The sequence below is a fragment of the Onychomys torridus genome, chromosome 7 (assembly GCF_903995425.1).
Source record: "Onychomys torridus chromosome 7, mOncTor1.1, whole genome shotgun sequence".
NCBI lineage: Eukaryota > Metazoa > Chordata > Mammalia > Rodentia > Cricetidae > Onychomys > Onychomys torridus.
The window spans coordinates 64,840,570-64,856,822 of NC_050449.1; the positions used below are offsets into that span (position 1 = coordinate 64,840,570).

A 16,253-nucleotide genomic window follows, 5' to 3' on the forward strand; every position below is an offset into this window, starting at 1 on the left:
GATAGAAGAATTATCAGTTATCTTTCTATTAAAACAAGATGGACCAGTGCCTTGGTACACTACTTACACAATATCAAATTATTAAATCTTTCCTATTGAGTGATTTTTATTTCTCTTTTTGGGGGGGGCACTGTTGATTGCTAGTAACCTTTTTTCAGTGTTAGGGATCATGCACATGAGGCGGACGTTCTATCACTGAGCTACACCCACAGGCTGATTCTTTTATTAGAGTCTGAGAAAATTTATCATAGAGACTCCTAGCCAAAAATTTCACTAGATAGCCCCTTCTGTCCTCGCTGAAATGTACAAAGTGTGCCCGTGTCTCTGCCTCCACCTTCCGACCTAACAATTGCAAAGTGTCTTTCTCTGTTAATTTTCCTCTATCCCTTGATAAAGAAACTTAATTCTGAATTCTCAACTGTGTTCAGTAAAAGCTAAAAAAAAAATAAATCAATAAAAAATGACTAAGGTGATGCCTCCGAACTGTTTTTTAGCTTCTTGAAATGTCTGACTGTAGTCAGTATAACTAGAAAACTGAATGATGGTGTGATTGTGGTGACTTACTCACCCCATGAGTCCACTGTTTCCTTATTTTTATTGTTTAAGCATTGACTGGAACTCTTTGGTGAGTGGTGATGGAATCAGTCCTAAGATGATGAGTCAGCACAGTGTTTCAAGATCCAGGGAAAGTGAGGTGACTTTAAATTCCTCCAGTGTGTCTTTTCTTTTCAAAGAAATATTTAAATATTTATTAAATAATATTAAATATTCCTATTGAAATATAAGTAATTTTTTTTTTTTTTTTGCTGGTGGGTAAAGGCACTAGCTGCCAAGCCTGTTTTCCTTTGATCCCTAGAACTTACATAGTGGAAAGAGACAACAGACCCCCACAAGTTGTCCTCTGATCCCCATACATGTACCACGGTGGGCACCCATGTACATTCACATAGGCACAAAAATAAACAAATATAATTTTTTTTTTAAATTTTTCAAGACAGGGTTTCTCTCTGTAGCTTTGGAGCCTGTCCTGGATCTCACTCCGTAGCCCAGGCTGATCTCTAACTCACAGAGATCTTCCTGCCTCTGCCTCCCGAGTGCTGGGATTAAAGGCGTGCACCACCACTGCCCGGCATAAAAAAGAATTTTTTAAAGTAATTTTCTATTTGATCTTTAGAAAGCTTCCAATAAATACTCATACAATCCTTAGAAATGTACCCCATAGGAAAACTTAAAAACTAAGCTTGAACCCAGCAGACGGTGAAGTTGTTTGAAAGGCTAAGGAATGGGACACATGGAAGAACTCTTTAAAATCCTTTCAAACTTAAGAATAACATGCCTCTAAGAAAATCTTAGACCAGTTTCAAAGTTCTAGAAGCTCTTTGATTTTGCTAATACGTGTGGCTTATGACTTGCTTAACTCAGTAGCAGACCAGTTGGCACAGTTAAATCTTAATTCAGGGGCTGACTGTAATCAGGGAAATGCTTATTCCAGAGCCATCCATGTTCTTTGAAGATTCCCTGAGGCTGCCAACAGAGAAGCTGATATGAAAGTCTTAACAACCATCATTTTAACCCAGGGTGTTACCCCTATAGATAATGCCAGAAATTGGAATATCAATACTGTTAGCCTTGTACACAAGATGCTCAATCTTGCTGTGTTTATTGGTCGAAGGACACTCTAATTGTTTGGCATGGCCACTGAAGTTAAGATCCCTACTTCGTATTTGGAAAAACCAACTGTCATGAGAAGATGCTCCTGCATTAGGAGTGGGGCTGGACTTGATACTGTTCTGAATGTCTTTCAACACTTCAGAGTCTACATGTCTGTACCAATAAGTGCCTAGAACTGGTGTTACCATGATTCCTCCATATTGCTGAGCCGCTGACAGGCTTCTTATTTCCCGGATTTCATATCCCATTTTGTTGTGTCCTTTTGTAGATCTTCATTAACAATGAGTGGCAGAACTCGGAGAGTGGGAGAGTGTTCCCTGTCTGCAATCCAGCCACAGGAGAGCAAGTGTGTGAAGTTCAAGAAGCAGACAAGGTATGTGCTGCTTAGAAGATTCCCTGTGGAACAACCACCAATAACAGCAAAGTAATGACTGTGTGTTCCTGATGCTACACTTAGGTTCAAGCATCCCTTCTTTGATGGCAGCAGGTTGTGCTTGTGTACTGAGTGTCTCTCTTCAGTTGGGCCTCTTCCTCTTTAACAGGTGGATATAGACAAGGCAGTGCAGGCAGCCCGCCTGGCCTTCTCTCTTGGTTCAGTGTGGAGAAGGATGGACGCTTCTGAGAGAGGACGTCTGCTGGACAAGCTTGCAGACTTGGTGGAGCGGGACAGGGCAGTTCTTGCAGTAAGTAAACTAAGAACACAGTTAGGTTTCTACTCCAAAGTGACCACTCAGCTAGAACATATTCTGTGGAGTGTTGTTGGGTAGAGGAGCTGGGGAAGTGAATAGTACGTATATGAAATATGTACTATATTATATATATGTACTCTATATGAAATATGAGAGATCTTTGGGGAAGCTCTTTGTGGCATGTTGAAGAAAAAAGCCATAGCATTGCATCACTACTAAGGATCCTCCATTGCCATTTTCTCCCACCAGCAAAGCAGAACACATCCACTTGACAAGCAAAACAAAAGTGTAGAGAAACAGGACCTCCAGGCTGTTTGTAAAAGACAAATGCCCAGTGGCATTTTTGTAAATCAAACAGGAAAAGAAGGATGTGGCCCCTCATACATTCTACTCCATTTGTTCTACCGTTTTTTTAGAATTATGAGAGAGATTGCCATTTCTTTTCACTAGAACTATCACACACACTCCCAACGCACACAGGGACTTCTTTTGATCTGGTGGTTTTGGTTGTTTTTGCTGTTGCCTTTTAAAATAAAAAGTTACCTCAAGGACTCGAATGTTGGCTTAGCAGTTAATAGTACATACTGCTCTTCAGGGGGAGGATCCGAGTTTGGTTCCCAGCACCCACATAGGCTAGCTCATAACTTCCTGAAATTCCAGTTCTAGGGGATCAGACCTCTGGTATCCACAGGCATCTGTATTCATGTGCTCATGCCCCCTCACATACACTTTAAATAATACAAAGAAAAAATTTCTAAAAAGCTAGTTTCTTTGAGAACGAAGACTTTCTCAAGCTAAGGACCATTTAGAAATGTAGGCAGTGTTAACTCAGGGATCTATCCTTGGATGGTCCTCAATTGGTTATGGGTGCCATGTTTTCTGTTTTATGGACCTTGGCTCTTGGTTAGCTAACTACATTAGAAAATGTATTGTCTGATTTGTGGACATATAAATGTTCTTAGAAGGACTGGGAATTATTGGCTCTTCTTTTATAAAAGTGAGCCAATGTAGAGAGACAAGTAGCATTTTAAAATGAGCTTTGTTTGTGGATTAAGTAGGTAAATCGTGCTGTTAGTGATAGTATTATTTAACTTCATTGAATGGAAAATATTTCAGCTTTAACTTTTTCAGTAATTAAACAATTTTATACTAGTATGTATTGTATAATGCCCTATTACAGGGAAACATGAAGTTATAAATATCCATTTTTGTTTATTACATTTGTTAAACTTCTAACAGCCTAGTATGTCGCAAGTGAAAGTAGTCTTACTTCATTGTTTCAGTGGTCACTGTTTTTGTAACAGCCTTAATCAATTTAGGAACATGTCATTAAAATAATGTTTATAATGTAAAGCTGTTTATTATTGCTATTTTTATAAATGGACCAGATACTTTACTCTTAATAGATAATGGTTGTTAACATAAATGTTTACAAAAACCAGTCTTTAAATTGTTAAAATCTGGGCTTCCCCAGAGGAGATCTTGTTTATTTGGTGGTAATAAATAAGCTTGCTATGCACCATGAATATTTCACTTCTCAGCAGGGGTCTTGGCAGCTGTGCAGAACATTTTATATCCGCATTGAATGCACACAAAACTGACATCCCTGCTTCTCTTTGTGGATTCGAATTACTGGTGCACTCTCAGAAAGATCCTCATTCCGCTCTGATCATTAATATAACAGAAGGTGGTTTGACAAGCAGAGCGTTTCTTTATCATCAGTTAAAGAAGCGTTGTGTTTATATGTCTGGACAGTGGATAAGGAAAACACACAGGCACAAGAACAGCACTTGTATGTCCATTGTGGTCTTTTACTAGTAACTAAAGCAAGTCTGTTAGGACTGGACACCTTCCTGTTTGGGAAAGCAGAGTTGAACAAGTGGGCATCACCACTCAGACCCAGCCAGGTTCCCTCTATTCCTTGTTTCTTCTTCTGCAGTATTAGAATCACTACAGTGTATCACTACAAAGTTCTGAGGACTTAACGCTTCTCTATTTCTTTTCCTACAGACCATGGAATCCCTAAATGGTGGCAAGCCGTTCCTGCAAGCTTTTTACATCGATTTGCAGGGAGTTATCAAAACCCTGCGGTATTATGCAGGCTGGGCTGATAAAATTCATGGAATGACCATTCCTGTAGGTACGTGAAACATGAGTATGTCAAAGAGGGCAATGTGGAGTTCTGCCGAAAATATTTCACCAAACACAAAGAGCAGCCATCCACAATGCAGATATGAGACACTTGGGGCAGCTTGAACTGAGCATAGGGCCAAACAGATTATGTCACTAACTCTGACAATGTCCCTCTTTTTGTGTATAGATATAAGTGTGGAGGGCCACTTAAATCAGTTTATCAGTCAGCTAGGAGATAGCTGTGCAGGATTAGCTGCTAAGAGCTAGCTTAGGCCCTCACGATGGAAGTGTTTGGCTCAGAAGGGGATTCAGAAGAAGGGGATCTATTTTAGCTACTGGATGGAAGAAATTTTATAGGAAAGAGACCAAATAACATGAGGACCCACTTCATGGTTGTCAGTCTAATACCAGGGGCCTCCTGAGGGGAGACTGGGGAAGAGAGGTCATTAATTACTTAGATATTTATTATCAGATTGGTTCAGCCCATTCACATTTGTCCTTTACAACACCATAATTCAATATCAATTTGATTTCATTGTTGATTTTTACATAGTGAAGTCCAGAATTTAGGAAGGTCATGTGGTCTTTATGTGTTGCCTGATTTTATCTGCAAAACATCCCCAGTTTTTGTTTGGCCTTATAACACAAGAAATAATTTCTTTTACATTTAGGATATGATAAATCTGTGCAGTCCTGTAAAATAAACTGGAATTAAAGAGTGTATGCCTAACGAGATACTAAGAATTTAGTCTCTCAACAAGGTCACTTGACTAGTAAACGTGTTAAGAATTATGGCATTGTTTTGTGTATATTGACTATAGATGGGCAACTGGGTGTAGAGAACAAATATCCACCTTGTTTGTCTTCTTGAAGAACAGCCTTTAGACTATATATTTCAACAAGGTGCCATTTCCTCTGACTTGGGAGTTTTGTCCACCACCCTCTATTCCATCTCACTCAAGACCCTCTATTCGCTGCTACTGCAGAATCATGTAATATCAGTTTGATTCTGAGGGGCTCTGATGCTGTTTTCTCTATAACACTCTCCATTATCTCCTGGCCTGGCACTCAGTGGAGCCATTCTCTCTGACCATAAATCCTGAGCTTTAACCCTCCTGTGGCAACTCCTACTTAGGATGATTAATAATAATCATTACTTCGATTTATTGGATACTTTTCCCTGCTCATTTTTTATCTCTTCTGTTGTAGCAGCCCTGAGAAGTATAATTTCCTCCTTTTTGATCTTTTTCACTCAAATCAAGAGTCTCTGTTCCTTTCCTGCCCATACTTCCCTGTGATGGAAGACTAATCAGACTTATTTACAGTTTGCTAAGAGTGAAGGAGGAGTTGTGGTGCCCTAATTTCCTCTGCATGAGTGTCAATTTTATTGATTTTATAGAAAGTAGGAAAATGGGATCCATACTTTCAGCTGAATTTTGTTGTAAAATGGCTTTATGATGGGTCAACATACAGCACATATAGCGAAGGTTAAGAACTGCCTGGGTCGTACAGTTATTTATGTTTCATATTTACTCCAAGTTTTACCTGCTAACCTAAAGGATGAGCCAAAAATGCAGATAATGATCAGACCCTGAGCTTTTGCCTTCGGTCAGCTCATTCTGGTACTGTTGATAGTGAATGCAGGGGTGGAATCTGAAGTTCTGGTTAACCACAATGAGAGTGAAGGCTGTTTGCTGTAGTCACTTGATAAAACAGGGGTGGATGAATGGATGGCGACAGGAAGCAGTGAAGTCAGCCCTTCACAAGGAACCTCTTGAAGGCATTGCAGAGAACCCAAGGGATCCATGAGTCTGATCTCATTTTATAGACACAGGAACTAATTACAGAAGAGTGAGCTAACCTTTTTTCAAGGCTGTGTACTGAAATGGTGATAGAGTCGAGATCTATAAATGGAAGACTCAGGAGCATGTAATGCCGCTTCTTAGATTCTGCTCGTGGATTCCTGGGAGGAATAGTGTTAGTGCCACTTCATGCTAATGTAAGGATTCCTTGTTTGAATAAGCACCTTGTTTGAATTCGTCACTATTGCAAAGTGCTCCAACAGGTCTGCATGGGGTCTACACACACTGGAATCTACTAGAATACAGAATGGAAACATTCTATACAGTTTGGGATCTAAATGTTTAATACTCGTCTTATTTAAAGGGTTGCTGTTTCCTCCAGAGTAATTCTAATGCAGTCAAATGCCCTACCCTTGAGCTATACCCCCAAACCCAGAGCAGTTCTGTGTGAACGTTAGAGATGGGAAGATGGTGTCCATTCACTGAATTATGTATAAATTCTCATGCTACTGAAAGAACATATTTTATTCTTACTGGCTATAGAAGATTTGCTACAGCTATTGAAATGCCCACAGTTGTTACCACCATGAGCTTGAGGTTCATATCACATATCTCAATTTCTGACACATTAAGATTTTTTTTACTATAATTACATCATTAGACTTTATGTCCAGGATGTGCCAGAATATGAGAATAAAAGCTACATTAAAATTTTTTAAAAGCATTTCTAGTCTCTGCCTTTAAAAGTAATGTTTGCCTTGAAGTAATTACCCAAATATTTAAACTTTTGATTATCTAAATATTAATATTTCTCTCTGCCTCCATCTTTCTGTCTGTCTGTCTCCCCCATCTCTCCCTGTGTAACTTTATTAAATCCCCAACAAAGAACATAGGGACGTGGCTCAATTTTTCACAAACATCAAATAGATTTATTCTGTACTGTCCTCTAGGACAAAGGCTTTTACTAATGTACCTACTGTGTGTACATACATAGATATGACTGCACTGTTCAACCAAGTTCATAGCACAATGGGATATCTAATTGTAAGACTCTTACATCCTTTATGACCCAAGGGTTCAGAATGTATTCACCAAGATCATTGGGTGCTTTGTTTGAGCATTGAAGTGTGAGAGGCACCATGTAACATCTAGGCAGCATGGGTAGTTTGCAAAACTAGTTCTATACAGTAGTAAGTGAGTAGATGTATTTTATTTTAATTCTTAGATTTAATGAATATGAGAAGAAAAATGTTACAAATCCTTGAAACTTCTCCTTGGTAATTTTCCTTGAAATAAGGCCAGCAAGTAGCTCTGTGTGCATTGTTAAGGAGTGAGCCGACCTGGCAGATCAAGCCAGTGATAGAGATAGTGACACTGGAAAAGATTAGGAAGGTGGCTTTCAAAGGACTGCAAAGGACTGGCCCCTGGTGACCCAGATATAGAAGCTCAGGGGACTCGTAGCAGGGTTCTGGGAGCTATGAAGGGCCTCTAAGTGCCATTAGGTGCCCCCCCTCCGCCAAGGGGCCCAATACAAGGTTCATCTCTCATGTTTTCCAGAAATCACCCAATTGTGGGTGTCCTTTGGACATATAGAAGCAACCATTGAGTTCACAGAACCTAGGGCCTTTTCTTTATTCTTTCCACTCAGATTCTCTTCAGAAAAGTTCAAGAGCCAAGATACCCTGCGTTTCTTTGTTTAGCACTTAATGAAACCAGCTGTGAGGACTGGAAGAGTCAGTACTCTTTCTGTGCCAGCCTTTAGCTCCGTGTGTATCAAATGTATGAACAGATTGTCAAGTACATTTTATTCTCCATAACTCAGTCTCTTAGGACACAATTATCAAGTCAGGTTTACTCCCCATAAGATCAGCCTCTAAAGCTATTGTCCTCATTCGTCTTTCCTTGCTTTCATTTTTCAGTAGCTTTCAACATTACGTTTATAATCTTGCATATGTAGGACAGAGATGGGGGAACCTATGAATCACTGTGTTGTGCTTACATGGGTGACTAGAGAATTCGCTCTGAACCATCCATTTCCTCCAGTTGTGCTAAAGTAAACACTGTGTTCTTCACTTCATCTTCCCATTACTTCTTGCAGCCATCTGTCCTCACCTCAATGACTGACCCACCTCCAGCTCAGTGCTTTGAATTGGACCCCTTGAGTGTGTCACCTTAGCTAAATCAGAGTTTAGTGTGGGAGCCTTTCTTGCCAATGGGATTTTACAGAGTATGCATCAGTGTTGTTGTTCCTGATGGAAGTCCTTGCCATAGAGTGATAAACTAATGGACAGCAATGACTTCTGCTGGCACAGTTGATGGTATCTATTCTGAAGATTTGTGAGTTGTCTCCATATAGAATTGGTGTCGTATAGTTGGTGTTTTGTTTTGTTTTGTTTATTGTTCTTTGTTTTTTGAGACAGGGTTTCTCTGTGTGACAGCCCTGGCTGACCTAGAACTCGCTCTGTAGCCCAGGCTGGCCCGGAACTCACAGAGATTGGCTTGCCTCTGCCTCCCGAGTGCTGGGATTGAAGGTGTGCATCACCGCCACCCAGTAGATTAGTTGATCTTGGTTGATTCGTACCACTTGAACTAAATATTGTCATCCTATGGTTTCTACATACCAGCTCCCTGTCCTACCTGCTCAAAGCCTGCTTTCCTTCTTCCCTCCGTTTAAGCTAGTATCTGTCAGACAAGCCCAAGAGGCAGGGTGAAGATTGGGGGAGATTTGGCAGTAGTGTGGCCTGATCCCCTTGACCTTTACAGTGTTCCTCAAACAACTAAAATACTGAAGGACCCAACAGAAAAGGGGCAAACGTTTTAAATCAGAAGGGAAAATTGAAAATGGTTAGTATGGTCATCCTTAAATATCATTGAGCACAATTCAAAATTAAACACAAAACAAATTGCCATTTTCCAGCTTTCAAATTGGCTAAAATTCAGATATTCAGAAAACTGGTTAACAAGTAGAAACCGTAGCATGTTGTTAGAACTTTTTATAATTTTTATCCAAGATGAGTTGGCAAACATTTGTTAAAACATTAACGACACATACACTTTGATCGAGAAATCCCAGAGATATACTAAGGTTTGTGAGGTGTTATCCTTTGCATGGTCTACAGCAGTGTAAGCAGAGTTCACCTAGCACTGTTATTGGGCCCGGGGACTGAGCCGCAGTTAGCTTTACCTGAGAAGGCCTGGAGGGGTGGAGCTTGAGTACATCTGTGGTGAGAGCCTTCCACATCAACTTCCTGCAGAGAAAGCCTTGGAGAAATGAAGGCAATCGATAGCAGCTAACTTAGAGAAGGACTACAGATTGGGAGGGGGTGTGTGAGAAGGGAGGAGCAGAGAGAGACTTTATTTCAAAACCATAATTTTGAACTTAGCTGAAACAACCCTGGGTGATAAACGTCAGTGGTTAAGATGTGTTGAGAGGCAAAGATTAACAGCTTAATGAGTCATTTACCTCTGCCTCACCCACGCCCTCAGCCCCCACCGTCACCCTCAGTGCCAGTGGTGAGGTTTCTCAGAGTATTAGCTGGAGCTTCACTTTCCTTTGGGCTTCGGGGTACTGCTTTTAGTCAAGTGACCAGCGTCCACCAGCAGAAGGGAAACAAAGACTCAGTCAACTAGCTTTTAAAGTACCCAGAAAAAAAGCAACAGCTTTTTCTAAAGAATTTGGTTTTGGGCTTCCTAGATCATTGTTGGAAGTCCCTACTATTCCTACAAGATACTCAAGGCCGGTCAGTGTCTCTCAAGCTTTTCCTTCAAGGGCACCCTCCCGTCATGCCTCACTGAGGTGGAACTTGGGACCCGTCCGCATCCCCAGGACCCAGGTTGTGCCTGTGACCACTGCACTGAGTGAGGGGATATGTCTTACTTTTCTTCCTCATATTTTCCAGCTGCCCAGCATAAAAAAATGTGCTCAATAGCATTTTGCTTTTAATTTTGAAGAATACCCAGTGAGCTGTTTAAAAACTTGAGATACTTGAGCATTTAAATCAGCTAACTATTCTATTTGAGTTACTATTGAACATAAAATTGAGTTTTTTTTTAACGTGTTCTAGTTTTAACTTTCCTCTTTCAGTCCTGCTTTGTGTATCATAAGCTTGATCTTCATTTTGTTGTAGATGTCCCCTCCTCTGGCATCCTGTCCATGGGGTAGGTTTGTCTGTAGCCACCCCCACATGAACACATGCCAGGTGCCAGCTTTGGGATATGGTGACTAGGATGTGCTTCAGCTTCGTTTCTGGTTTTCACTGCCACCTAAGTCCTCCCTCTGAATCTCCCCTGCCCTAACCTGTTTTGTGGAGTGATGGTGCTTCTTGTTTTCCAGATGGAGACTATTTTACTTTCACGAGACACGAACCCATTGGAGTGTGCGGACAGATCATCCCAGTGAGTGTATCTTCTCACACTTCGTATTTATTTTCATTTGACCCAGTTCTCTTCAAGACACACAAAACATAGTCCTTGGTGATGTGTGTTTTCCATTACTGGGAAGAAAAACTTGAGCTCATGTTGTTGACATATCTCTAACAGCCTCCCAGTAAATGCTTATTTGAACAGGTGAATAGAGTTTCAGGCCTATTACCATGAGCTGAGTTCTCAAGTCATGGAATTCTCCTGATAAAAATAAGCAAAGTACAGTGTCTGAATAACCCACCCTTGGTTATGAATGTCTGTCTGCTTATGGGAAATTAATATGTGGTTGTATTTGCTTGTTTGTGTTTTAGATTGGCAACTCGTCTTTCCAGCATATTGTTTGATATGGTTCCTTAATCCCTTTCTTCCCACTGTCTGTTTTCACAAGACTCTAGAGAGAAGATGCTTCAGAAGACACAGCAGTACAGTTAACATCACAGTCAAAATTGAAACCATTCCCCACTGTTTTCTATCTTGTAAAGAAAAATAGATGTAGTGACTGGTGTTTGGATTGGAACATTAAACACTGTTCTGCGCTCTCTCCCATACACACCCTTGGCACAATACAAAGAGTCACTCAAGCTTCTAACAGTACTATCTCATAGTTCTGGCTGGGATTTCAGCAGGGAGGGGGGCGGGGTGCTGACATCAAACTCCAGTATAGATAAGACAAGAAGTTTTCTCTTGCAAAACATAGAGAAATGACTCAAGAATAATCTTTGAGTTGAGGACCAAAGAGTCTTAGGGGCTTATTATTATTAGTTCAATTAGTAAGCTCTGGCTTATTTGTGACCTTCATTAAAGGAGGAAGAAAGGAAAGAGAGAGGTTTGGTTGAAGTTCTTCCTCTCCTCCCCTCAGGACCCCTGTCCCTTGCTGTGGTTACCACCTTTTCTGTAAGCATCAAACCTGCCCCTCTAGCTCTTCCCACATCCTCAGAACCACAGCTTCCCTCACAAGGCAAGAGCCCCTGTCAACTCCTCCCTCAATTACTGCCTCCAAGATTTACACACTGGAGATGGAATTAAAACATCACCAAGGACTCCTAAGTTTATAAACAACTAAGGGGGAAAGAAATTGGGTGTTTGGTGAAGGCAAGACACTTGTATATTTTTGCAGCTTGCTAGAGCCAGTGAGAATCCTTCAAGGATGGCAGCTGAGGTGCTTCAGGCACGAACACAGTGTGGTCAGGGGCTGAAGGCAGGGGACCGGGAGTGCTGTTTCCTTCCTTAGTGAGATTATCAATGACACTTGAGAGTAAGGAGTCCAGGCCTGAGCTTATGACCACACAAGCCTAATATTCTATTAAAGTCAATTTAAACCATGTTAACCCACACGTTCATATAATCATAAAGATGCTCTAGTTTGGTTTCCATGGTGTTTTTTGCAGTAGGAAGGAGGCTGATAAAAATTTTGTATGCTCATTGATAGGTACATTTTTATACAATTTATAGTTGTACATTTTATGACAATACATGCAAAAATGCCGCATTGAAATGCACATTGCCTTAATGATAATTGATAGCTAGGATTTTAGTTTCTAGTTCATATACATAAAACATTTTTCATGCCAATGTGAAAATCTTGGTGTAAAAATCCTGAATTTAAGGGGGAAAATCATATATTGAAACTTTGGAACAAAGCCCAATTTTAGAAATATGTAAACAAAATAAAAAGTGAAGCTAAACAAAAATAAAAAATGACTCTCTACCCGCTTCCAGCATCAGCTTTCTTTAGGTGGAAGGTTGCAGTGTAATATGTTGATCACAGAGAGAGATTTTCAAGGCCAGTACTGTTATTCTCTTCATGGTGATGTCATCAGAATCCCAAAGGTCTACACTTGGCAGTGGAGAAGATTTATGTTCAGGACAATTTTCAAAATCTGACAAACTGACAAGTCACAGCTTGGGAAAAAAAAGTAATGGAGAAATTTCCCCTGTCTACTGACTTCGCTTTTCCCTTCCAGTGGAACTTCCCCCTGCTGATGTTCACCTGGAAAATTGCTCCTGCACTGTGCTGTGGTAACACAGTGGTTATCAAGCCAGCAGAGCAGACACCACTCAGTGCACTGTACATGGGAGCCCTCATCAAGGAGGTAGGCGAAGCTGACTGCAGGGGGTTTCCTCGCCTCCTTCATGTGGAACCTGTGAAGCAGGGCCCAGGCAGCCTGAAAGGGGATGTTCACACACACCATCCTCCAATTTGTGTTTCTAGGCTGGCTTTCCCCCCGGGGTCGTCAATATTCTGCCAGGCTATGGACCAACAGCAGGGGCAGCAATAGCTTCTCATATCGGCATAGACAAGATTGCGTTCACAGGCTCTACCGAGGTGAGTACCTGAGAGACCACAGGCCGAGGGACAGTCCCACGAATGAGCAAAGGGGTTTGCTGGAAACGCAGGTGTAGTGGTGCACACTTTTAATCTCAGCACTGGAGAGGCCGAGATGGCAGATCTCTGGGATTGCTTGGCAAGTTTAAGGAGAAGGCAGGGGCTCTGCCTCAAATGACAGACACTTGAGATTGTCCTCTGGTGCATATGTACATGCACACACCTATACACAATAAATACATAAATAGATGCTGCAAATAGTAGCCATGGGCTCAAAACCCACAGTGAGTCCCCAGGCCCCTGAAGGGGCCCCATCGGCCTCATTTGTAGAGCATTGAGTGTGAAAGCAGAGGTACACACTGACTGTATGTGATTCTGGGTGTGTAAAAACTACCTCGGAGGCTGGGGCTCTGGACACTTGTAGTCAAGAATATAGGACAGACGCAGGTAAAGAAACTGGAACTCTGAACTGGTCTGCAGTGGAGATTCCAGGCTCTGCTTCCCCTTCTCTCCATGTCCCCAGGTTCTGTAGGTGCAAGTGACAACTGAGTACCTTATAAGCCATGGGGTGCTGCAGAGCAGAGGTCAGCAAAGCTTTCTGTGAAAGGCCAGATACTAAGTGCTGGAGACTGTGCAAGCAATAGGGTCACCATTGTGTACTCCACTATGCCCAACTGGTGCCGAGCATGCAATATATATAATATACTAATGAGTGAGGCTATGTGCAAGTAAAACCTCTTTCATAGATGCTGAAATTTGAATTCTATGTCATTTCTGTACATCAAAAAAATCTTATTTTTTCCAGATAGTGAAAAATGTAAAGACTGTTTTTATCTAGAAAGTCATATCAAAAACAGCAAGGCCAATATGAGTGGTGGTTTACAGATTCCTGATCATCACAAATTTGCTGTTCTGTCATGTCTGTGATTCAGGTTCAGATGATATAAGAGTTTTCAAACGTCATTAGAGACTAGATGCTGAAGAGTGCCTGCACCTGATTAGGATCAAACTGGATAACAGAACTGAAGTGTTGTTCTCATTCTGTGAGCTTGTACTGCTCCAGAGCTACGGGGATCCTTGCTGGAGCCTCCTGATGGCAGCGGCACTGAATGTAGGATATCCTCAGCTCTGCAGCACTGCAGCCTAGCAGGAAGAATGAGAGCTGTGTCTGTTAGCTAGAGTAGGAGATGGAAAAGAAACAAATGACATTGGGTTTAGTAACATATTTAACACCATGTTTATAAAACATTATTTCAGACTGTCACTGTAGAATTAGTAACTCCATATTTTACATTCTCTTTTTCCTATGTAGTCTTTGAGATATGGTGCATGATTTACATTTATAGCACAACTTAGTGCCATTATCCATGATGCAAGTGGTCCATAGCCACATGTGTCTGGTGGCCAGCATACCTGACAGCAGCTCTAGAAGCTTCCTAAAATCAGGTGATGCAAAGTTAATGATATTTAGTTAAATGGACCCTTACTGATTTTGTATAAGATTAATAGACTTCGATGACAATTTACAGCTAAAAATGATTGAATTTTATATTTGTTGAGAGTTTATATTCTCCGTTTCCGAACTTTTATTTGACTTGTACTTGCTATCATAATTTTGCAGTGTATGAAACATACAAACCAAAGTGTGGACATGAAAGGGAAGTATTCTTACTGGATGCACTGAGTTTGATGCTTTGAAAGTGTTTGCTAAAGACTAGATGCTAAAGAACACTTGCATCCAATTAGGACCAGACTAGAAAGTAACATCTATAAAGCAAGCCATTGGAAAGAATACTGATTTAAAGACTGAGGCAAAAATATAGGCAGCCTTTTAACAGAATCGCAAGAAACCTACATCTTTATCCCATATGACTATGGTTGACAAAAATCCTGAATAAAATACTTCCAAACAGAATTAAACAGTATCTACAAAGGATTATATACCACAGCCAAATAGAAATTTATCCAGGAATGAAAAGTTAGTTTAATATAGAGAAACAATCAATTTAATACTCCATATTAGTAGAATAAAAGACAGAAGCTACACAATCATCTCAGTAGACATAAAAAAGCACCTGACAAAATCTGCCTAACACAGAAACTTACACACAACTGTTTATGACATTATTCATTAAGATAGAGACAACCCAAATGTCTATCAAATGATGAGGTGACAAAATGTGATATAGCCACAGATGGTGTATTATTCAATAATTTAAAAAGGGAAAGAAATATATATATATAACATGGGTCAACTGTGTAGACATGGAACTTAAAGAATTTGGTAATGACAAGCTATGTATTTTATGATCATACTTAATTGAGAAGTGTCTAGAAGGGGCAAATTACAGACTCAAAGCAGATTAGTGATTTTTAGGGGCTAAGATGAGTGACTGTGAATGGATATGAAGTTTCTTGTGGCTTTGTTATAATGTCCTGTGTTTAGATAACTATAATCATTGTGGGAATTGCACAGTTCTGTTAACAAACTAAAATGCCTGAATCACATACATCAAAAGGAATGTCCTATAGAGTATGAAAGAATCTCAATAAAGCTGTAGAAAATGGATGATTCTGATGTAGGCTTTAAACTTTGGATATTAACAGTCAACACTGATTGGACAAATACTTCTTAATGCCAGCCAAGTACTCGTCATCCTCCCACATCACCTCAGCAGCCAAAAAAGGTGCAGGGGTGCGCTAAGCACAGCTGGGGGGTTAAGTTACTTGCCCTGCTACATGCTATTAAGCCACAAGGCTGTAAGCCGTACCCAGAGTTCCTGCGGCAGACAGTACTGCACTGCTTTCTGACTGCAGGCTCGTACATACCAGTTGCAGGCAGGGCTTATTGAACTCCGGGATAGCATCTCAAAGAGGGTATTTATTTATTCACTTATTGTTTGTGTTGTTGTTATTATTGTTGTTGTAGTTGTTTGAAATAGTCTTACGCTACAGTCTGCTGGCCAGGCTAGCCTTAAACTTATGACAGTTCTACAGCCTTAGGTTAGAAAATTCAAGGACTATAGATATGAACCACGATGCCCAGCTCTCAAAGAACACAGTTTTTAGATGATGCAAATTCTTCAGTGGAAAACTATTTCATTGCAAGAATCATTTAAAAGTATTTATTTCTGAAAGGCTTTCACCAATGTTCTAATTCATTTTTTCTAAAACTCAAATTAGGATTGGATCTTTAGTACCTCCGTGGTT

At 40.5% G+C, this 16,253-nt stretch overlaps 1 protein-coding gene across 2 annotated transcripts in view; it reads left to right on the forward strand.

Moving 5' to 3' along the window:
- The window catches only part of Aldh1a2 (aldehyde dehydrogenase 1 family member A2), an 81,872-nt gene that overhangs the window by 36,730 nt on the left and 28,889 nt on the right, over nucleotides 1-16,253 (forward strand). For both annotated transcript variants that reach the window (XM_036192984.1, XM_036192982.1), the window contains exons 2-7: nucleotides 1,940-2,044; nucleotides 2,214-2,354; nucleotides 4,371-4,500; nucleotides 10,629-10,690; nucleotides 12,682-12,810; nucleotides 12,930-13,043. In XM_036192984.1, the coding sequence (XP_036048877.1) occupies nucleotides 2,280-2,354; nucleotides 4,371-4,500; nucleotides 10,629-10,690; nucleotides 12,682-12,810; nucleotides 12,930-13,043 (510 nt within the window). In that variant the 5' untranslated portion in view covers nucleotides 1,940-2,044; nucleotides 2,214-2,279. The remainder of the gene's footprint in view (nucleotides 1-1,939; nucleotides 2,045-2,213; nucleotides 2,355-4,370; nucleotides 4,501-10,628; nucleotides 10,691-12,681; nucleotides 12,811-12,929; nucleotides 13,044-16,253) is intronic.